The following is a 23,062-nucleotide window of genomic DNA, read 5'->3' as shown; positions in this document are numbered from 1 at the left end:
GTTTAGGAGGTAATTTGAGCACTTTGAATATGTCATTCCATTGTCAGTTGGCTTGCATTGTTTCTGAATAGAAGCCAGCATATTTTCTTATATTTGAACACCTCAATAGCTCTCTATTTTCTTTGTTGCCTTTAAATTTTTTATCTTTATCATTGGCTTTCAGTAACTTGTGATACTGAAATGCAGCTTCCATCTTTACTAAATGTGGTCTCTTATGATATGCAGCTTCCATCTTTACTAAATGTGGTCTCTGGCACATCTGTTAAGCTTTCATTATATTTATCGGTAATATGGGACACTGCAGATCTTAGAGGATTTTGTAAGGATTAATCAGGATGATGGGTGTAAAAGTATTCTGAAAAGTTTATAATTTACTAAAATGACTTCTCAATCTAATACTTTCAGTAAAAATTAAAATAATTTAAGCTTATGATTCTAAAGAAACATAATCTCATTAACAAGGGAGAATAATGCTTTTTATCACCTTCTGTTAAGTTACAGTTTTATTTTCAAATGACTGTATTGTAGACAGTGATTTAGTATGTCCATTAGAAACACCTGAAATGGAAATTTTCTTGATTTGTTTTCTAAATCACAATTTGTTATTTGTTTATCTATTCACTTTAGTCCAACATTCCTTGAGAACGCTCTTAATCATTCATGAAAAACAAAGCATCAGTGGTTTTATTTAGCAGAAATCAGTATATCTGCCATAATTTTCTCTTTAACGTTTGCATATGAAACAGACATACAAACATGGAATTAATATCACAAGTACAATACAGTCTTATAATGGGGTGCATTATCTTACTGATAAATATTACATACTGTCCAACCTGGGAAAAAAATTATCTTAACTTTGTAGAGTTCTTTGTACTTTTTGAAACAACTTCATATGTGTGATCTAATCTATTCCTCAGAACATCTTCATGAACTGATGGGTATATGAGTTTCGATTCCAAATGGAAGCTCTATGCATATTCATGATGTCATTTACCATGAAATATTACTTGTCCTAAGAAGGCAAGCTGTTTTGTCAAGATTGTGCTTTATGAACTTTTTTATCCCACATTTTCACTTTTTAATATCATTCAGTTGAGAATTTCAGATCATTTTGTGTTACTGGCATCATCAAAAACTTTACTGTAAGTTTTCTAAAAGTTGAACTACAAAAGTGGACCTATCACAATAATGTCATGGACGTGTAGAGTAGTTTGCTGAACTTAAATTTCATTTTTAAAATCTAGTGTTTGGTACCAGATGTGAAGAGTGAATCACCATCTCCTTTATGAAGAGGAAAAGGTTTAATTAGCTTTTTCAAAAGTCTTATTACACATTTCAACCTATAAAGTGAAAGAAGAAAATTCTGTGTTTTAAAGCAGGATGAAAGTAGAGGTGATACCCACAGCTGCTCTCGTTTCTGGCAAACCATTCTGAGAGGCTCCAGTTTCATTTGGTTCAGATAAAACACATGTTGCTCATTTATTGTACATATGCTTCAAAGTATTTTGACAAATCTGATCTAAAAATGTGACAGATGTTCTTCATTATTTTAATTTGCACTTAGTAGCCACCTATAAAAATTTGGCTGTGAACTAGCATTTTCACAATATAATTAAGAGAAAATTTAGTCAACATTAATATGTGTTTCAATTCAGTTTCAGTTACAGTTTTGTGATACAGCTAGTGAGCTATACACATTTAACAGGTGCTCTGTTATGTTTTTGATAACGAAGACAAATCTTTTTTAACATGTTTCAAATAATTTCAGGTGGAAATAAAATTATTCTGATCCTGTCTTTTAGAGATTTGCTATTCAGTGTATGGCCCGAGCTCAGGCAGCAATATTATTACTTGAGTACTTTCTAGAAATGAAGAATCTTAGGTGCTATCCTGGACCTACTGAAGCAGAATCTGCATTTTACCACAATCCGCAGATGATTTGTATACACATTAAAGATTGATAAGCACTCTTTTAGAGGAGGCCTTATAGTAAAACTTTTTTTATATGCACACACATGCATATACACATGGGTCAACTCTATTCTGTACTCTCTGTTTTATATAGCTATTATAGAAAATGGACTGGCTTGTGGATTGAAGGATTTATTTTCTTACCATTTAATACATTTAAAAGTAGACTCACCAGTACCTTCCACAGGCTGTTATCTGTCTTCCATGAATACAAAAACCCACATTAATAAGTACTGGCTTACCACTCATTTTCAATGACTGACACGTGAAGCAAACTGAAGAACTTGTCACTCAAACTTGAATCTTTTAGAGTTTTCATCATTTCTTATTGTTTTCTGTAACTTTCTATAGAGTAAACTTTTTGGTTGGAACACTAATGGATTGTATTTATTTACACACCCTTGCCATAAAAAACAGAAAGCAGGATTGCCTGTAAGACTAAAGGAGTTAATTTCTTGCATGATAAATTTGATTTTAAAATTACTGTCTTTGGATACCTTGGGAAATTATTATATCTTAATTATTTATACACATTATATTACTATATTGTGCTTATACTTCATTATGTTAAGATAACTATTAATTATATCTTAATATGTGATACAAAATCAAATTTATGTTTATAAGGACCTCTGAAATCATGCTGCAGAGTGACTCAGTTCCTTAAAATTCAATTTTATTGGCCATCACTTTTTCTATATGTATATTCCAGCAGAAATAAGTATAAGATATGATTCTTACCATAAAAGAAATAAGATAATTAATACTATTTTATGACCCTTAATTGAAATCTATGACAAAATAATTTCATATAGTTCAAAACTTACTTTGTACATTGTTACTGTCTAACAAAAAGGAGGGTGAATTATTTTCTTTTAAAAAAAATCTCTAATTTGCTACAGTCTGGTTAATTTCTTTGTGTTCAGTTCCACCTAATACACTCCTCAATGATCAGCCTTGGGAAATGAAATAAAGACCGTTTTATGTAATCTATTCGGAAGTCTCTGGTTGGCACCACAGCAGCACATCATTGGTTTATGACCTTGTAACACATTACATTTTTATTACTGTTTTCATACATTTCTGCTGAAGAAACCCTTCAAAATTGTTATTAGGTTGCATACATATCTAATGGACAAATACTGATACATTTAACTATGTACTCAAATATACAATATAGTGGTACAGCTTGTTCCTGAAAATGTACAAATGCAGACAGGCTAGAAAAGTACTCGACAACTTCACATGAGCAATTGCACTGTTTAATTTGTCCTTTTGTTTTTCAAACTAAAGATTACAATGCAATTGAAATAGCCCTAAGTGCACCCGAAGAGCTACTGTGTGTTGTATAAAGGCTAAGTAACGCCAGCAGTGTCAGGGGGTTACTGTTCAGCTGTTCGAGATCATGAGATGATATCTCAGCACTCATAAAACAGGGGATTCAAAACACAGGGGCATACATGGAAGTACAGATCATTATGACAGTCCTGGAAGTTATCCACGAGAAAAGTCAACACCCTGGAGGCCAAAATAACACTACTGAATCAACATTTACAACTTTTGTTCAAGATCAAATCCAATATGTAGGGAAAATTCACATTGAAACATTAACGTAAATATAATAATAATTTTATATTTGGCTCATTCCCAAAATACAGAAGGCTTCAAAAATCTCTGGGACATCTCTTCTTAAACATTTTACATGTATAATATTTATTCTGTACAAAACAGATAACTATCCTGAATTAGCTATTTCCTAGAACTATTCATAAAATGTCAATCCATTTAGTAAGGCACAGTGAGGGAAGCGTAGAGATTTATTTAAGGTTGCACATTTCAATTCAGAAGAGTAAGGGGGTATTTTGGCCCCTGGGATTTGAAAATATCTTCCAGTTGTAATCTTTGGTCTGAACATTTACATGGTGGTTTCTTCCCATTCAAGCTCAACATCACCTATAACATAAAGTAACATGTCACAAGAGAGAATTGAAGTTAACAGTTCAAAAGATTTAAATGCTTCATGACAAAAATATAGTGTACCTGGAAAGGCTATTATCCTAACTTGGATTAGAGAGAAATTAAAAAATTGATATGTGTGCTAGCCAAGCTTCTAAAACATTTTCAACATATGGTTATTATTAAATTAATGCTCCTGCTATAGGTGGTAAACTAGTAGTAAATTGATATACATTGCCTCTGTTTACCTTCCATGGCGTCCAAAGAGTCCATCTTTTGAAGTGCTGAATAGTTAACAAAGCAGATGGGCTGATTACTTCCTTTACTTGATAAGAGATCCAGAACGCACTGATGTAAAAAGATATACTGTGCCTAGACACCAAAGAAAGGAAAGGATGGTTAAATAAATGGACGGGGTAGGGATTTTCTTATAAGGGGAGGCTATACTTTTACAGTGAAAAGTAATATTGAATTCAACAAATGTTAAATAGCTAAGTTAGAGGCACAGAATTTACCATGAGTATAAATGATTTTTTATCATTTCAAACATAAGGTTTGCTAAATTCCTGTGGCTTTTTGTAGTTTCCAGTTTTTTAAAATACTTGTCATTAAATACTAAGTGTTCATATGTTCTTTCTTTCTGTAATTTTAAAAAGTAGCAAATTATTTAAATTTGTTTTTAAGTTTCCTTTTTCCTGTTAGGCATAATTGAGTAATTTTTCTTATAAATACTTTTCTTGTTAGAATGGCTGTTGGAATGCAGATATTAAATTTACTTTCAAAAGCTGTGACTGAGCATATCTACACACCATCAGCATATTTAAAATGTTTAACAATTCTGTTAATCACCCAACATTTGGCCTACTTAATGTCAAGGATCTGGTCTCTATTTGTAAATACAAGGCAGGACTCCTAACATTTCATCTAAAGTTCGGATTAAATTCAATACCATCTGGGTTCTTTAAGTTTATTCAATATAATTCAATAACCTGTTAGCATTTCTGGGTTTGGACTTTCCCAAAGGTAGTTAAGGTTACAGTCATAGAAAAGCACCCTCATTTTTACATAGGGAAGGTACCTGAAGTTAAAGGAATATAACCAAATGTTTAAGATTCACACACACACACACACACACACACACACACACACACACACACACACACACAAACAGACATACTGACAACTGATTTAAATAGAATGTCCTCTAAAGTGACCATCTTAAGAAGTTATATTCATATCTATTGCTACTATACCTCAAAACCTTTTTGGAACTTCTCCACTGAAACTGTCTCTAGAGATTGTTGGTCATTATTAGGAATACCTATTTCTTCGTGGATTACAAAATGTTTCCACACACATCTCATCACTGTCAGTTCTATGAGGACAGAACTCTGTCATATTCACTGCTATATTCCCATTGCGTGTAATAGTGCCTGGAATGTGGTAGTTGCGTAATGAATGTTTGTTGACTTAGCCTCATTTAATTCTCACAGTTAGCCGATCTTTACCATTTAAGGACAGACTTGATTTGGAGAACATTCAGAAGTCATTAGGGATCAAGTTTGTAAGGTGGATGATCAAGTTACATAATTCAGTTTTGGTAAGAAATGAAGGATTGTTATAAGGTAATAAAAATTCTATTGAAATTGATGTTAAATTTCTTCTCAAGGTAATTCCAAATGAGTATTTTAAAATATACACTGCACACTGAATAACATTATTGGCAGAGATATATTGACATGGTATAATTTCTTTGAAAACAACGGTCATTTAAATTTATGAGTTCTGGTATTTAAAAAAAAACACATTTGAATTTGAAGTCACATTTGATATGTGAAACTTCTGACTGTCCCAATCTCATCTTTCTCCTCTGGAAAGAATGATGGGTGTAAACTCTGCCAGCAGGGCAGGCTGAGCTCCACAAGGCAGTACTACATTTTCCAAGATCCCTCTGCCGTGGTGTGTTATTGCCAAAGAGGCAGTGAAGAGTTCAGTTCCAGTTTCTACCCTAGATAGTCCTGTTATCTTAAGAATTAAACTTTTCTGATGTTCAGTTTCCTCATCTGGGGGATCAGAAAAGCTATGTTGTGAGATTTAAGGCCAGCCATATATATATGTTGCTGGCAAAAAACTAGGCACCAAAAATATATTATTCTTTTTTCTTCTACCTCAGGAGTTTACATCAGTCAATTTTCAAGAGAACCAGAGCAGGAAAGGGATTCATCCAGATTAATCCTTTTTTGAGGCAGGAATAGTATCTCAGGATATTATCTCACTGCAGAGTATTCTCTCAGAAAGCTCTTTCACATCTCTTGGGGCTGCTGTGAGCTGTGTTTTGGTAGACAGTGAAAGAACTTTAGGTTCTCTCCAGGGTCTGGGCCCTCTGGTGTCTTTTAGTGGTGATATATTGCTGAGGTTCCCGCCTCCCCACCCCTGGCCATGGCTACTGTAGTATGTGCTGAGACAGCATTCTTCACAGAAATTGGAATCATTCCCAAGTGCAAGAGAAGAAACTAAGAAACCACTCTTGTGCAAGGCAATGCTGGTTTATAAGGACTGGAGCCAAGGTGTGGTCATTTTCCTTTTTTTCATCACAGAGAAAAGACGGTAAAGAGCATAGCTTCTGGGAACAAAGTCCGGTGAAAGAGACCTTTGGAGTAGCACATTTTAAGCGAGGATCTGAGAATTGTGATTTATATCGTTTACAAAATGGAGGCTAATTATTTAGTAAACATGGATGTACCTTAATTTTATAACCTCTTATGGAAGGGCTACCTATACTTTTCTTGAATATCGATGAAGATGTACTTATTTCAAACATGCCAACTAATAGTCATGACTTCTACCTGTTGATTCAGTAAGTGTTTATCAGGATTTTAACAACTGCCACCTTTTTATCTTAAAAAGCAATCGGCACAACTATATTGTCAGACCTTTACTGCACGCTGGGCATTTACTGCATGCTTGGTGCTTTAGATACTTTCTCTTATTTAATACTTATAATAAACTTGTGAAAAGTGTAACACAGCTATTTTACAAAAGAGAAATAGCTCAGAGAGGTTAATTAAACAAAGTCACAAAGCCAGCAATTAGCAGGACTGGAATCTGAACTCAATTCTCTGACACCAAAATTCAGGCTCTTTTCATTCCCCTACCCAACCTGCAGCATTTTCCTCTGGCTGGTTATTCCAGCATAATGTGTATGACGTTTATAGCATATACTGAATACTGAATTGTGTGAAATTATTCACAGGCATGCTTGAACACACTCTTTACAAAGTTTGGTTCCACAAAATTGTAGAGCATGACAAAACTGGACTTCTATTATTTGAAGACCGAATCTAGTCTCTACAAGGAAATATCCCAATCATTTGCACCCTCTAACCTATCCTAGAGAGCCAACCAATCTCGATCAATGCCAAGAACACTGATCACCAGTGCACATGTGTACACCCAGGGACATGGGAGGAAAATGCTAGCTATTTATTCTTATTCTCAACTAAAAATAAGAAAGAATTTTGGTTTTAATAATCATTAATGGTCGTATTGATATTGAAGCCCTTAAAAGATCTTTGGATAACAACCAGCTACATAATTGGTGGGGTCCACTACAAAATGAAAATACGAGTTTCCTTCCTCAAAAATTATTAAAGATTTTCAAAACAGTGTCAGCAAACATTAAATCAAGTGCAAGGCCCTTTTGAGCATGGGGACCCGTGAGACTGCATAGGTTGCATACCCATGAAGCCAAGCCTGGCCACAAGACATAGTCCATTTCTGAAGTTTCCTAAGGGAAGAGTGATACTTCACTCATGTGCTCCCTTTCAGCATATAAGGGAATGCATATGGATTACAGTACCTAGTTTGACCTAGCCATCACATAATTGAAGTGGCTTAAAAAGATTCCTACAAAGAGACTGTGGATTAAAGACAGTATCTGTCAGGCAAGCACCAATGAATGACAATAAAATGGCAGCGCTGACATTTTTCATGCTCCTAGAATAACCGTCTTATAGCCATGCTGTGAGGTGAAAGCAACAACAGTGTAATCAGATCTGACAAAAAGCTAGATCACTTTTTAAAAAAATTACAAATAATTTAAAATATGTATTTAAAACCACTATTGAAACAGAATTATTTTCTGCTAAGTGTTTATTTTATCTTTTGAAAATACCTTATGATAATATGAAGCCACCACTATTAGCAAGGTTGTCAAAATTGCTTATTTGACCTTTATCTCGTGTTTTTCAATTTCTTGTGTACGCTTTATAATTTACATAATTGCACAATCTACATTCTAAGAAGAAATATATATGTATTGGAGTTGAATGCTCAAACATTTCTCCTGAAAGGGCTGTGTGTTCCTAAAGGTTTGGATGTCTCTGGTCTAGAGCAGCATCTTCCTAAGAACGTTAATGTTCCATGACGTCACGGCATTTTAGGTTTGGGGGTCAAAAAGTGTTCAAGGATTTCATAGTCATGTAAGTCTGGGAAATGTCCACAAGGGCTCTGTATTTATAATTGTCAATGCACATTAGCATACAGGCTGTAATTCTAAGAAATTCTTTCTCAAACTTATTTTAGCAAAGAGCCTGTTTTCTCACACCTTTAATGACTGTAAAGCCACTTGTGTTTTCTAGTAGGTACCCTAGAAAATACCGTTATAGAAGATCTGTATACTTACTGTGAGAAAAATCTCTGTGTAGCATAAAAATATCAATCCAAAGATATGACAGGAACATCCTATGTATTATAGTTAGACAGACTTGGGTTTGAATTTTAGCTCTGACCTTTGAATATCACTAAATTCTTGAACATCTGCTCCCCTATTTGTAAAGCAGAGACCATAATACCTAGTCTGTTGGTTAGTTTCATTGGCCCTGCCTTACGAATAAAGAGTTAAATAAGATAATACATGTAAAGGATCTAGTATAATACTTGGAACCTACTAGACACTCAACAGGGTTTTTAGTTTCGTTACCATTATACCGTATGATTTTTTTAATGACAAAAATCTATATTTTAAAAATATTTTTATGTCCAAACCAGAACAACAAAACAAACAACTCCCAGTTAGCTAGTTGATGACATGCTATAACAAACATTATTAGTACTACTAATACAAAGGGATAAATATGGACAAGTGAAATACATAGAAACCTGTAACAGTTAATAAACGTTTCCCAAATACAACTTCTAGCATGTTTACAAAAGAAATTAATTTGATTCATTTTCTACGTTTCCCAAAGGCTAAAGACAAATCCATTTTATGAATTATTTTCTATTTGCCTATCAGTATAAACAGGTAGGATGAGTAGTCAGTAACAGTGCTGAAGGATAACTGGGACGTGTGGGTTTCAGTTCTCCTATAATCCCCATCAGCTGCCGTCCCCAAGACCCTGCCCCCACCCAGAGGTTTATAATGTAGGAAAAGAGAATGTCTGCTTTGCTAATATAGTTCAAGTCCATGTCTAACCAGATCACTGCCACTAAGATCCTCCCAGGCAGAAATTCTAGAGCTGATAACTGCTTGAAGTTTTAGATATCTTACCAGGTTTTGTACCATGCACATTCTTTCACTTCTCAGTTCAGCCACTAATCCATATATATCCACAAAATCATGATCATTTATATGTTGTGTTAAGTGGTCCAGAGCAATAAAAACTCCAGTTCTTCCAACTCCAGCACTGCAGGAAGAGTGAAATTACATGCAAATTATTCAGCAAAAGGGCTGTTCATGTTGATGGTGATGAAGAAGATAAACTATGATAGCAATAAATTATAAATAGTTTCTTTTCTTATTTGGAGGTAGATTTTCTTTGGAGTTTCTTTGGATTTATATTGTTCCCAAGACTGTTTAGACAGAGCAAGATGATTATCATTAATACTCTGTCAAATATTTGAGGTTTTTTTTAACCAGTGGAACTTTCCCTCTTCTTTCATAATATTTTAAGGGTTGTAGTTGGAGAAGTATGGGGAAGATTTTTAAAAATATTGAAAATTCTTAACCCCAGAAACTTTTTATTGAATATATTTTTGGTTACCAATAGGAATGCTAAACATGAAAAATGTCAACTATAGTATTTAGCCCATATAGTACTTCCTCTGCATCACATTGATAGACTCTCGTGTGTTCTTTTCCCTTTCCCTAGAATTTTCTTTTCCTTCCTATAGATAATAAAATTGGAAAGCTATTTCCTTTTAAGAAATTAGTTTAATACTGAAGGACAGGTATGTGCTCCATATAAACGGTTAATTGATAAACCTGACAGGATTTTTTCAGAAATTCCAATTAGAAAGACAAGACTCCTAGGTACTTAAATGGTTAATATAGGAAGTAAATCTGAAAAAAAAAAAAAAAACAAACAAACATTTGAAAGGTCACCTAGTCTTAAATGTCAGTTTGAACATCACAAAACTGCCATCTTTGTAGGTTAAAAATATTCTAATGTCGACAATACCTATGATTCAACTTAAGAAATAGCATTACCACATAAATCTGATCACTATAACACATACACATATATGCCCGAACAGAGTAATCAGTCATTACATCATTCAATATATTTTGAGTGTCAGACACTGTCCTAGGCATCTGGGGTACAGCAGTGAACAATACAAAGTCCCTGAACTCATGGAGCTTATATTCTAGAGGACGGAGAATGGTAGTCCACGCAAAAAAGAAACATGCATAGGATATACCCAGCCGCAGTAAGTGCTATGGAGAAAGATAAATTAGGTTAAGGAGATAAAAGGTGATAGGGTAGGATAGGGTCTTAGAGAAAGGTTCTCTGACAATGTGATATTTGAAAAGAAACTTGAGTAGGGTTAGGGAGTGCACCACGTGTGTACCTGGGAGAGGAGCATCGCGGCCTGAGGGCGCGGGAAGAGAACAGATCTGAGTGGGAGGGTGTTCTGTGTGTTCAAAGAAAAGCAAGGAGACCAGGGTGGGGAGAGTGTGTGAAGAGGTGATGGGGGGCAGGGATCAGAGTATTTGCTGTTGGGTTGGATGTGGAACGTGAGAGGAAGCAGGGAGTTGAGGATGAGTCTAGGGTTTCTGGACAAAGCAGAGTGGACTGCTGTTCACCAAGATGGGGATGAGAAGGAGTGAGTCTGGAGACTGATCTAAGTGTTCTGTTTTGGACACATCAAATTTTCAGAATGTTGTGGTTAAACTGGAAGTTCAATGTGTAAGTCGAAAGTTGAGGTGAGAAGTTGGGGTTGGAGATAATCATTTAGTAGACAGTTTTAAAATGATATTTAAAAATGATTATTAATATAAGCATACTTTTCCTCTGGTCTCTTTTATCTATTTAAATCACAAAGGAGGAGACTACTCTTTTTGAGGCTACAAGAGAGAAGGTACTTTTCTTTTTTAATGGATTTTTAAATCCACTATTTTAATCCAGTGGCAGTGTATGTGTAAAATATGGAGAAGCTGAAGGAAGCTTACTATCCATTGTAATCATCAATGATGGCAGTTTAAAATCAATCACTGACTTTATAAGCAAACTGTTATTCTATTTATACTATATACTGGTCTGTTAAAAATTTTATGTGTATGGAGGGGATATGGAATTGGGAGGGTAAGAATGAGGCTTTTACTTTTAATTCTATATGTTTTTAAATATATAAAAGATATCTCATAATGAGCAAGCATTTGTGTATTACTCTTACAATTTAAAAAATCTAAAATATTCCTGGAAAATGTAGACTCATTTAAATTACATGTTGAGTTCTTTCCTCTAAAAAAAAAAGTTTAAAAATTGGATGGATTACTATTTTCTTACATATTTAACCACATTAATTATAGTATATTCCCATTAGAATAATTATCCATCAATTAATTTTTGGAATTATTATAATTAATAATTATTAATGGGTTAAAATATATTGTTACTTAAATTTTTTTATTGTAGCAAAAGATACATAACATAAAATTTACCACTTTAACCATATTTAAGTGCACAATTCAGTGGCATTAAGCACATTCACAGTCTTGTGCAACCATCACCACTATCTGTTTCCAGAATATTTTCATCATCCCAAACAGAAGCTATGTACCCGTTAAACAGTAACTCTCCATTTCTCTCTCTCCCAAGTCCCTAGTAACCACAACTCCAGTTTCTTCTCTCTATGAATTTACCTCTTGTAGGTATCTCATATAAGTGGAATCATAAAACAGTATATTATCACCCACTTTTTCTCTAATTTACAAACTACAACTGTTGAAGAAACTCATGTTGAGATTGATTTAGATATATCATGTTAGAAATCATAAATCATATCAATATGTCCAGAACTCTGAATTCTAAACAACTGTGAGCTTTATTTCTTTTTGCGGGGGAGTATTGGTATTTCAGTGGTATAAAATACCAGTGAAAATAAAGAGGGGAAAAATCTTAATTTATTAAGATTTTAATAAATAATTTATAGTCACATTCTATTTATCATCTTCAAAAAGCTAGGTCAAAGAAAGACATTTGAATAGTTTGTAAAAATTTTGAATCATTCTTGGGTTGGTCACTTAATTTGATCTTTATTTTAAAGTTCATCTTCTTTATTCTTTGTAAGTCAAATCTAGAAATTTGCTTTTACAAAAAAGTTTAAATTAGTATATTAGACTAATATCAGTTGAAATAATGAAGGATCAGATGTTTATTCATAAAAATCAAAAAATCCTACATACCCACACTCATCCATTTGATGTGTAGCCACATCAAAAATGGGCTACAATTTTTTTTTTTTTAATTTGAAGGCCTTCAAGAGGTATAATCCAGTCAAGATTTCAGGAAAATTCCTGTACCAGGATATATATTTTCCCTTGCTTTTAGACATAGTCATTACTCATTTTATCTCTGCCATCTAACCTTTTATAAAACTACATCTTGATTTGTTATAACCAGTAAAATATCTGAAAACTAAAAGCTGGATTGAATCTACATTAACATTCTGCCAGAAAATCAATGGTGTCGTGATCATAAAAAGGTCACGCTGAGTTTCAGTACCATTTCTAGTGTTTCTAGTGTTCAGAGGTTCTAAAAATCTCTCTTTCTTACCTGCAGTGAACAACCATAGGTGTGGTGTCATGTGCTCTGCTTGCTCGAACCAACTTCACAAAGTGAACTAGAGGGGCACTGTTTTCAGGAACCCCATGCTCAGGCCAAGCAGTAAAGTTACACTGTCTAATGGTCATGCAATCCCCATGCTAGACAAAATGACATTAAAGAAACATGATAAGACAGCTGACTTCCCAGGTTTTCAAGGTGATCTTTTAAAATGACAATTTACCAAACATAAGAAACTGTGTTTTCATGATTTCCTGTAAGAGAAGCCTTCTACTATTGCTACAATAAAGAAAATTGCCTTTCTGTATGAATGCAAACAATGAGAAGGCTTGCAAGCAGATGATAATGTAGGGTATTTAAATTCAAATATAGTGTAACATTTTGTAACACCAGAGTAGTAGATTTTGAACAATTTTGACCTAACAACTTAAGCACACTCACAAATTATTCAAAACACAGGTATAGAGTATCTGATAATGTCAGAAAGTATAAATATCCTTATATCATTTTCTGTGTTTATAGGCCTTTACGTTATATAAGTGGGATCCTATGCTGTCGCTTCTGTATTGGTTCTGGCTTAAATAGAAAATCCAATTATTAGGATGTAGACAGAGACAAGTGATTCGGGAAATTCCTGTTTTAAATCAGATATTACAGTTTCTTTAATAAAATAAGATAAACTTTGTGATCTAGTTGTTTCCTCCTTTTTCTTCCCCTGTCTACCTAAGAATTTGATATTAACTGGTTCATATGAACTTTAACTATATAATTTGGAATTAAACACAGTGACATAGATATTGAAGGCAGGTGCCAATTCAAAACTTCTATTTTGAAAATAATAGAAAAGCATTATTGAATATACAGGTATCAAGCAATATGTCTAGAAATTAATTTTACTTTAGACATTTAGAACATTCATATTTTATATCATGTTTGACTTCCCCTCCTCTTTTTTTACCCTTTCAATTTTCAGATCTCTGATGGTCCAATCTATTTGAACATCCTCCATTAGCTTTGTAATCACTATATCTCCGAAGACAGTAACTGGTTTGTTGTCCTCTGGCCAATACTGATGGCATCTGATCTGTATTCAGAGAAAAATCACCAGTCATAAGAACCATTGTTTTATATAGATATGTGTGTGTGTGTGTGTGTGTGTGTGGGTGTGTGGGTGTGTATAACAGTTACCACTGCTAAGATAAAACTGCTTTATAGATGTCCAAGTCATTGATGACTCAAAGTATTAGCTAAAATTGTCACACATATATTAACACAATTGTAAAAGTTTTGTGAAAAGATTTTCAAATAACTTACCCGCCCTTTTTCAAAACACTGTGTTAGCATTACTAACGTTTTTGCTCTGGTTTCCCACACCATTCTCCAAAAATCCCCAACTGTTCCTGGTAATGGACCTTGAGTAGCAATAAATTCATTTGGACATAAGTAGCCCTAGAATGATATAATTACAACACTGAATCAATATTTACATATATATAGTATTTTTTAGTTTTTGAGCAATGTAAGAAAAACATACTGGTTGTAAGATGACCTATTTTAAAATATTGTACATTTTTGAATGCTAAATAATTATAGGTACTCAAAATTTCCAACATTAATTTTAACCTCACAATGTAATATACTATACAACTAACTGTTCTTAAAATGTATTTCTAAGTCTGAATAAAGCAGTAAAGACTAAAAAATAATAATACCACTTTACGGCAGACAATATGCTAAGCATCTTATAGTTAATATTCCAATTAATTTGTTTCTTATAAAAACCTTGTGAATTAGAACTATTATTATCCTCATTTTAGAGAGGAAGATACTGAAGCTAAGGAATGTGAAGTGATGTGCGGTAGGTTTCACAGTTTTGGTAAAGGTAGTCTGAGTCCAGAGCCAGCTCTCTTACCCATTCCACTAAGTTATTGTCATATATTTAAAGATTGTGCAGATATTTTCATACTCTTTCTCCACGAAATTACTTATCTGTGTAAACTATGGCATTAGTAATTATTCTCCAGAGCTCCAAACCAAGAGTAATGTGAATAATAAGAAGGTTCATTTAACTAATGTAGGACCTGAGATTTGTCTCAACCCTATTATGACAGCTCTTGTAGATTTTATCAAGTTATTCTAAAACTCAGTCCATTCACCTGGAATGTAAGTATGCCACTTGAGTAGTATCTGTGGATTTTTCTTAAAGAAAGGTACTGTATAAATAAAATATAGTAATGAAATTACATGTATTCCAAACATCAAAATATTTTGAGGAATGAGGATTAAAGGTGAATTTTATTTTTAAATTGGAATTGTCTCAGTAGCCAGAGAATATAGTATTACACAGAATAAATAAACATTTTAAAGTTCAAGGGGCCCTAAAATCTAATCCAACCAGTTTATTTTACTTTAAAGAATAATGAGCCACTTGACGTGATTTTCCCAAAATCACCCAGTGACAGTTTCTGGGATAAAACCTTGAGTCTCTTAAATAAACTATATGCTAAAGCATTTCTATGTTTCCAGTCTCAGTTGAAATATATAATTATTTTACATTGTAAAGGTTTTTTTTTTTAGGTTAAAAAAGTAATATATAGTCAATGTAGAATGTTTGGAAAATTCAGAAAAATACATAATAGAATGTGGAATTAATCTGTAATCTCACTATCCAGAATGAAGCACCATTAATATTTTAGTCACTTTCTCTACAGACTTTTTAAATATGCACATTCCTCCATTCCAATAATATTTATGAATGTCTACTGTGTGTCAGGCACTATTCCAGGAGCTGAGGATTCATCACTGACTAAAATTCCTACTCTCATTTGTCTTATATTCTAGTTAGGGGAAATAGACATTAAGCCTATTAATAAGTCTATTAAATAAACAATTTACATAGAGTTTTTAAAAGTGGTAAGTGTTGTGAGAGAGAGTTTTCAGAAAATAGGGTGTTCAGAAAAGACTCATGGGTGAAATCTGAGGAAAGAACTGAAGCAGAAAGGGAGTAATCCCTTCAAGATCTGAAGGAAAAGTGTTCCAGGTAGAAAGTCAAGGATAACAGCATTAAAGGAGAGATGTGTCTGGAATGTTCTAAGAACAGCAAGTGGCTGGAATGAGGGGGACAGTAATAGAAGGTGACGTCGGAAAGAACAAGGGAGGGGGGACAGTGGTGCTTTAGGTCCTAGAGTAGGTAATTATAAGATCTTGGATTTTACTCTGAATGATATGGAAAGCCTTTGAAAGATTTTGAACATACAGAGTATATGGTTTAAGAGTTTCATCCTGGTTTCTGTAAGACAAGCTGATATGGTTTAAAGGAGAAAGGAGGGAGAGTAGTTAGAAGGTTATTGCAACAATCCAACCAAGGGTTAGTTTGGGCGATAGCAATGGGGATTGTGAGAAGTGATAAAATCTGGATAAATTCTGAAGACAGAGCCAAGAGAATTTGCTTATGGATTGGATACTGGGTATAAGAAAAATAGAGGCGTCAATAATGATTCCAAATGAAGATGGGGAAAACTTCAGGAAGAGCAGACTTAAAAAAAATTTTTTTTTACTTAAGCATAGTTGATTTGCAATGTTGTGTTAGTTTCTGGTATAAAGCAGAGTGATTCAGTTATACATATATAATATATATTCTTTTTCATATTCTTTTCCATTATGGTTTATTGCAGGATATTGAATATCATTCCCTGTGCTATACAGTAGGACCTTGTTGTTTATCTATTTTATAGATAGTACTTTGTATCTGCTAATCCTGAACTCCTAATTTATCTGTCCCCTACCCCCTTTCCCCTTGGGTAACCATAAATTTGCTTTCTATGTCTGTGAGTCTGTTTCTGTTTTGTATATAAGATCATTTGTATCATATTTTAGATTCCACATATAAGTGATATCATATGGTATCTGTCTTTCTCTTTCTGACTTACTTCACTTAGTATGACAATCTCTAGGTCCATCTGTGTTGCTGCAAATAGCATTATTTCATTCTTTTTTAATGGTTGAGTAATATTCCTATGTATATATACACCATATCTTTATCCATTCACCTGTCGATGGACATGTAGGTTGCTTCCATGTCTTGGTTATGGTAAATAGTGCTGCTGTGAACACTGGGGTGCAAGTACTTTTTTGAATTAGAGTTTTCTCCAGATATATGCTCAGGAGTGGGATTGCTGGGTCATATGGTAACTCTATTTTTAGTTTTTTAAGGAAGCTCCATACTGCTTTCCATAGTGGCTGCACCAATTTACATTCCCACCAACAATGTAGGTGGGTGCCCTTTTCTCCACACCCAGGATAAGCAGGTTAAAAGGAAAATCAAGAATTCATAATGGAAATATTAAACTTGAAATCCCTTTTGGATATTCAAGTGGGAATGTCATGAAGGCAATTGGGTATATGAGTTTGGAATTCAGAAAGAAGTCCAAACTAGAGACATAATTTCAAAGTAGTTAGCAAATAGATCTTACTTAAAATCACAAGAATGGTTGAGATCGTCAAGGAAATGAATTTGGAAAGAAAGAGTAAATTCAAGGATTGGGCTCTAGATAATTTCAGTGTTTGGTGGCCAAGGAGGTAAGAGAGAACCAACGAGACTGAGATGAAAGTGTCAAAGCTGTAGATGGAAAATCGAGAGAATGGTGTCCTGGAAGCGTTTTAAGGGTGAGGACAATTAACTGTAATTGATCAATTTATAAAATGTTTCTCCTAGTTATTTGCATTTCCCTTTTTCAGGGATTCAGTGTCCTTTGGTACCATAATCTTCTACCAGAGTAGACGAAATCTGATGTTTCTGATACGATTACAGCTCATTTGCATCATAGCCTTTAATCTTCAATCTCCAGCTATGGTAAAAGCTATCCTCAAATTGAAGTAATTTCAGGCATCTCAGGTTGACAGGAGAGGTAATTTGGGGTGGCGGGTTGGGGTCTTGTCCCATTACATAATGTTCTTATTGTTAGCTTTCTTGAAAACATTCCTAAAGTCACGTGTACAATTAGTGGTTGTTTACAAGGATGCAGTATCTATTTTCCTCCCTACCTCTCTCCCACAGTCCATGCTTAATCAACATTTTCCAGGCTCTCTTTGAGCCCTAGCTTCAGGAGCACAGTTCCCAAGAACAGCCAAGGGCAGAGAGATAAACATATAGTAATCTAATTACAGACCCAGGCCTGGAGTTTCCTAGTCTTACAGTACATCCTTCAGACCACCTACTGGTCTTGCCTTTTCCCTTCTCCAGACTTCACTTTTTCTTTTCCATCTAAACACTAGTTATTTTGCTTTCTCTCTACCTTGCTCTATAGTTCTTCTCCCTTTTCCTCTAGCTTCCAAAGAAATAGGAATTCAGAGTCCATTTGTAGATGGCCTTTGTCTTTTGCTCCTGGAACAAGTGTTCATGAACTTTCAGATGGAGGTGCCATGGAACAAAAGTGGGGAGTTGGGGGAAACTGAGGTGTCAAACATTCATTCTGAGAAACCTTCACTATTTCTGAGGTGAAGACTGCCTGAATTTGGGGATGGAGAAGTGAGAGGCCACTATGGTATTATGACTTTGTCTATTTCCATCTGTTCCTGACATCCCAGACAAAGGAGATATCCCCAGAAGTAAAAGCAATACAGCATACTGCCCACTCCAATACTGAAACCTGCCTTAATATAAAGTGCTTTCCATCTGGGCCTGCTTACCATGTAGCTCAGTAATGATTACACATATCATTACATATGGGTCATAGTGACTTTGCTGTAAAATTTATTATATTACAACATCACTTGACCACAGCAGAATATATATATATGTATATATATAAATGTACTCAGATTTAGTTTATTGCTCATCCTGTATTGTGATCTTCTTACGGTTGTCTCCTGACAACTTATAATATTTAGAGGGAACACTGGGGGTTCATGAATATTCCTTTGTTTATGTGTGGTTCAGTTATACCTCCTAAAACTGGTTGCCTTCCTAATCGTATTCATATCCTATACTGTCATCCCATAACTGGTTGAACATTATAGGATATAAGCAATTCATTTGTATCTACTTATTGGTGAATAAAAATGATACAAATTAATAGATCACTGATACAACAATTTGTTCTTGCTCTGTTCTATGGTATCACAAAATATATGATCGTTGATTAAATATCTAAATATATATATGCCTCATTCTACAAATCAAAGTAAAACTTCTACATGCTATAGAGTTTAGGATACAATTAAAATTGGTAAGCACAAGATTTCACCAAAATCTTTAGAAAAGAATTACATTTTCAGGGAAATCAATGATTTGATAAATGAATAAAATATGTCATCACAATAGTAAATTTGGGTTTTCTTCAAAATAGATTTAAAGTTCTAGCACAAAAACAGGATGAAATTCAAAGGATGCCTTATTAACCTCTGCAAACCCCCTGTCACTTCTCCTATTAAGAAATCTTAAATGTTCCCATTGTTCACTTCTTTCACAATAAGATTCAATATATAATTGTAATTTTGGAGTAATTATCAACCAATATAAAATTTAGGATGAATTCTTCTTTTCCCCCTTAACAGAGGCTTGGGGAGAATGGGACATAGGACAGGTTATGTTTGATGTTGGGGAAAGGACAGAGCATCACATAAGCAGAGCCCCAGTGGGACCAAATGAAATGGCAGGCCTGGGTGAGAAGACTATGAATAAGGAAAAAATAAAAATCTAATGGGAGTGTGGGCAGTAGAGGAAACCTTCAAGTATCTGTAGACTCATGATAAGAAGCATAGTTAACTTTGCTACATATTAGAATTGAAGTCAGTGGTGAAAACAGAAGGGAACTTATTTTTATAAAACAACTGTGTATTTGAGTAGTTCAGTGATAGAATCATCTGCCTTAAGGAGGAAATAGGTGAATCAATGCCAAGAGAGGCTAATATCTAATTATAAGTAATTTTTCAGAAAGATTTCCTGGGTGAATGGTTGGATTAAGTAACCACAAAAGCAGTTCCTACTCTGGGATTTCGTGATTGTGTCAACCCAAGTGGAGGTCTTGGGTGCATCTAAGGTTTCTGTGTACCTATGATAGTGATGAGCATTGAGAGAACAAAAGAGCCATGGAGAAGGAGAGGGAGAGATCCTTAAAACACTTTGGTTTATTCAACTTTCAATCCAATGCAGCGAGCATTTATTATCTATGATGTGCAACATAGTATACTAGGCATGTCACAGTTCACCCCATGTTGGTTCACTTAAGATATGCTTGTTGAGTAGCTACAATGGAGTGCACGTTCTGTAAGTAGCTGAGGATGAAAAGAACAAGGCATCATAGTCCCCTAGAAGGACTGAAAATCTAGAAGGGAAGAAGAGCATAATAGGTTTTTATATTATATGGACATGACTGTACATAGGACTAATTTTTCTTTGAAAGAGAGGTTGGCCGACCTCATTGTGTACGGAGAATATTCTGACAAACGTAGGAAATAATGGAAAGACCAGGGGATATGTAGCTAGAAGTTGTACATCTGCCCCTTATTAGTGAAATGATCGTTGGGTAAATTGCAATCTCTGGAGCCTCCATTTCCCCATCTATAAAATGGGGGTACATAATGTCGTTGTAAGGAACTGGTACATTAAAGTCATAGAGGTTGTAATGAATTTCTTGTTTTAAATAGTTTGAAGAGTAATACTGCAGTATTTATGTTTTAAAAAAATATATATAAAAATAGCAACTTACAGAAACATAGCTGGCATTAATATAATCCGATCCTGGAATACTAGCATCAGCTATCAGTTTCACTCTGTTATTGTTATCTAGAAGAAAATATAAGAAATTAATGCTAATTCACTTTTTAAATTGCTGCTACTTTCTTACTATAGCAGTAATAGAAAGAAGCTCATGATATAACATCAAAAATTATAGACGGCTGTAAAATTTTAAATAGAAATTCCCTCTTATTCCATATTTCCACTACCCAGAGACAATGACTATTAATATGTTCTTGTATTTATTTCCAGGATTTTCTATATATATTCATATACAATTGACGACAAATGGGGCAATATACACACTATTCTGCAAAGATTTCTTATTTACCTATATCTTTCTGTATTAGCATAAACAACAATATCTAGCTCATTACTTTAAAAAGCCATATAGTATTTCAGTGTTTGAATATAACATACTTATTTAGCTCTTTAGGGTGATTTAAACTCATCTCATTTTGTTATTATAAAATGCTGAATAAATATAACTGAACTTTTTGCACATATGTAGGAGTCTATTTGTAGAATACATTACCAGCAGTAAAATTCCCAAATCATATTGTGCATCTCAAATTTTGAAAGATACTGACAAATTGTTCTCAAGTTGTATCATATCACTCCGAACAAAAGTGCTTGAACAGTTTGAACAACTTTTTCCTCTTACTTTCACTGCCATAGTATTAAACATTTTAATTTATGACCTTTTGATAGATACAAATTGATGTCTCCTAATATTTATATTGATTTTCTTAAATATGAGTGAAATTGAGCTTCTCTGCTTATGTCTTGGCCATTTTAAATACATTTTCTATTAATTACATTTTCATATGATACTATTTTTCTATTTTTAAAAATATACTAAGAATGTTACATGTATTGAATTTTTCTCTTGGTTTGTCATTTGTCTTTGCCTCTATCAATCAATTTATCTGCTAGCTATCTTGCCATACATAAAATTTATATATTTTGTAATCAAATTTCTCATTATTTTTCACTATGGCTTCACTATGGCTTCTGTGTGATATATACAAAGGTCTTTGTCACACCAATATTCTTATTTTCACAGATTCATTCATAGTTCCTTCTGGAATGTTAATAGCGTTTTCTGCTTTTGTTTTAAATATTTTGATTTTTGATCCATTGGGCTTTTTATTTTTTTTGAAACAGAATGAGGTAAAATCTATCTTTATTGTTTGTTTGTTAACATTTGGAACAACAGATAGTCCATCCTTACCCCCTTGTTCAAAACACCACTTTTATCACACAATAAATAGTTTTCTCTATGTGTTTAGGTCTATTTCTGGACCATTTATACTCTTCCCTTAATTTACTGCCTATTCCTTCTTTAATACCAAACTTTTAATTATTATTCTTTAGACTGTTCTAAGGTATGGCAAAATTAGATAACCTTTACCCATTACTTTTCTTCAAAGAAAAGTATCAAAAATTATTTTTTCCTGAGAATTTTTACCAAGTTGGTATTATAATTGAAATGTCCAGTGCTAATTTTAACTAGACAAGGGATGATATAAAGTATCTATTACTACTTAATTATTTTGAAGGGTTTTTGTTTGTTTGTTTGTTTTGTTCTGTTTTTAATCTTAATGGGAAGGCACTCAGTAGTGGAGGAAAAATAGGTAAATGTGGGTTTGTGTTTGAATTACAGATGCTCTATCTACCATTTATGGCACTGGGTGAATTGCTTAACTTCTCCATTCCTTTGTTACCTCAGCTATAATATATAGTTATAATATTTATTTTGTAGAATCCTCTGAGGAAAACTTATACAAAAGCTTATAGAACTTATAAAGCCGTATAGAACACAAAACATGTTCTTATGTTCTTAAAATTAAGCACGTTGTATGTTAAATGACTTTGCTGTACCACTAGTAATCATAATGACCTGACCAATGTGTCTGAATCTAAAGAAAGGGGATTGTTCAAGCAAATTTATGTGAATGATTTATATCCCAAAGATTTTGAATTTGGTATGATCTGCCTATTTTAATGACATAGTGGCCAGTCATGTAACTAAGGAAGGAAAGCCATCAGGTTTCTATTCACTCGATATGCCTGCTTATAACTGAGTCAACAGCAAGCTAAACTTTTCTTCATGGTGTTGGAACACTTCTGAAGGTCATAGTGTCCTGTCAAAGAGAGACTTGGAAATCTCTTCTGCATGCATTTGCTGCTAATTCTAGTATCTTAAAGCCCTGTAAGCTAATATCTTCTAAAATGCACTGTGATATTTGAAATCCTACTTACTACATTACTCAGGGGAAACAATGAATCTCACTTAGCTGGCTCAAGCTAAAATTCAGACTCT

At 33.8% G+C, this 23,062-nt stretch overlaps 1 protein-coding gene across 9 annotated transcripts in view; it reads right to left on the bottom strand.

Moving 5' to 3' along the window:
• Positions 1-2,757: 2,757 nt before the first annotated feature.
• The window catches only part of PTPRQ (protein tyrosine phosphatase receptor type Q), a 260,044-nt gene continuing 239,739 nt past the window's right edge, over positions 2,758-23,062 (bottom strand). For 8 of the 9 annotated variants that reach the window (XM_068561270.1, XM_068561274.1, XM_068561275.1 and 5 more), the window contains 7 exons: positions 20,708-20,784; positions 14,313-14,447; positions 13,957-14,082; positions 12,990-13,138; positions 9,482-9,617; positions 4,179-4,302; positions 2,758-3,927 (listed from right to left, as the gene is read on the bottom strand). In XM_068561270.1, coding sequence (XP_068417371.1) covers positions 3,890-3,927; positions 4,179-4,302; positions 9,482-9,617; positions 12,990-13,138; positions 13,957-14,082; positions 14,313-14,447; positions 20,708-20,784 — 785 coding nt within the window. In that variant the 3' untranslated portion in view covers positions 2,758-3,889. Of the gene's footprint in view, positions 3,928-4,178; positions 4,303-9,481; positions 9,618-12,989; positions 13,139-13,956; positions 14,083-14,312; positions 14,448-20,707; positions 20,785-23,062 lie in introns of those variants that run through there. The other variant, XR_011076020.1, reaches the window with a different exon arrangement.

The sequence above is a fragment of the Eschrichtius robustus genome, chromosome 13, assembly GCF_028021215.1.
Source record: "Eschrichtius robustus isolate mEscRob2 chromosome 13, mEscRob2.pri, whole genome shotgun sequence".
NCBI classification, from domain to species: domain Eukaryota; kingdom Metazoa; phylum Chordata; class Mammalia; order Artiodactyla; family Eschrichtiidae; genus Eschrichtius; species Eschrichtius robustus.
Note: the sequence above shows the minus strand (reverse complement) of the source record. Positions and strands in the feature narration are given on the sequence as shown.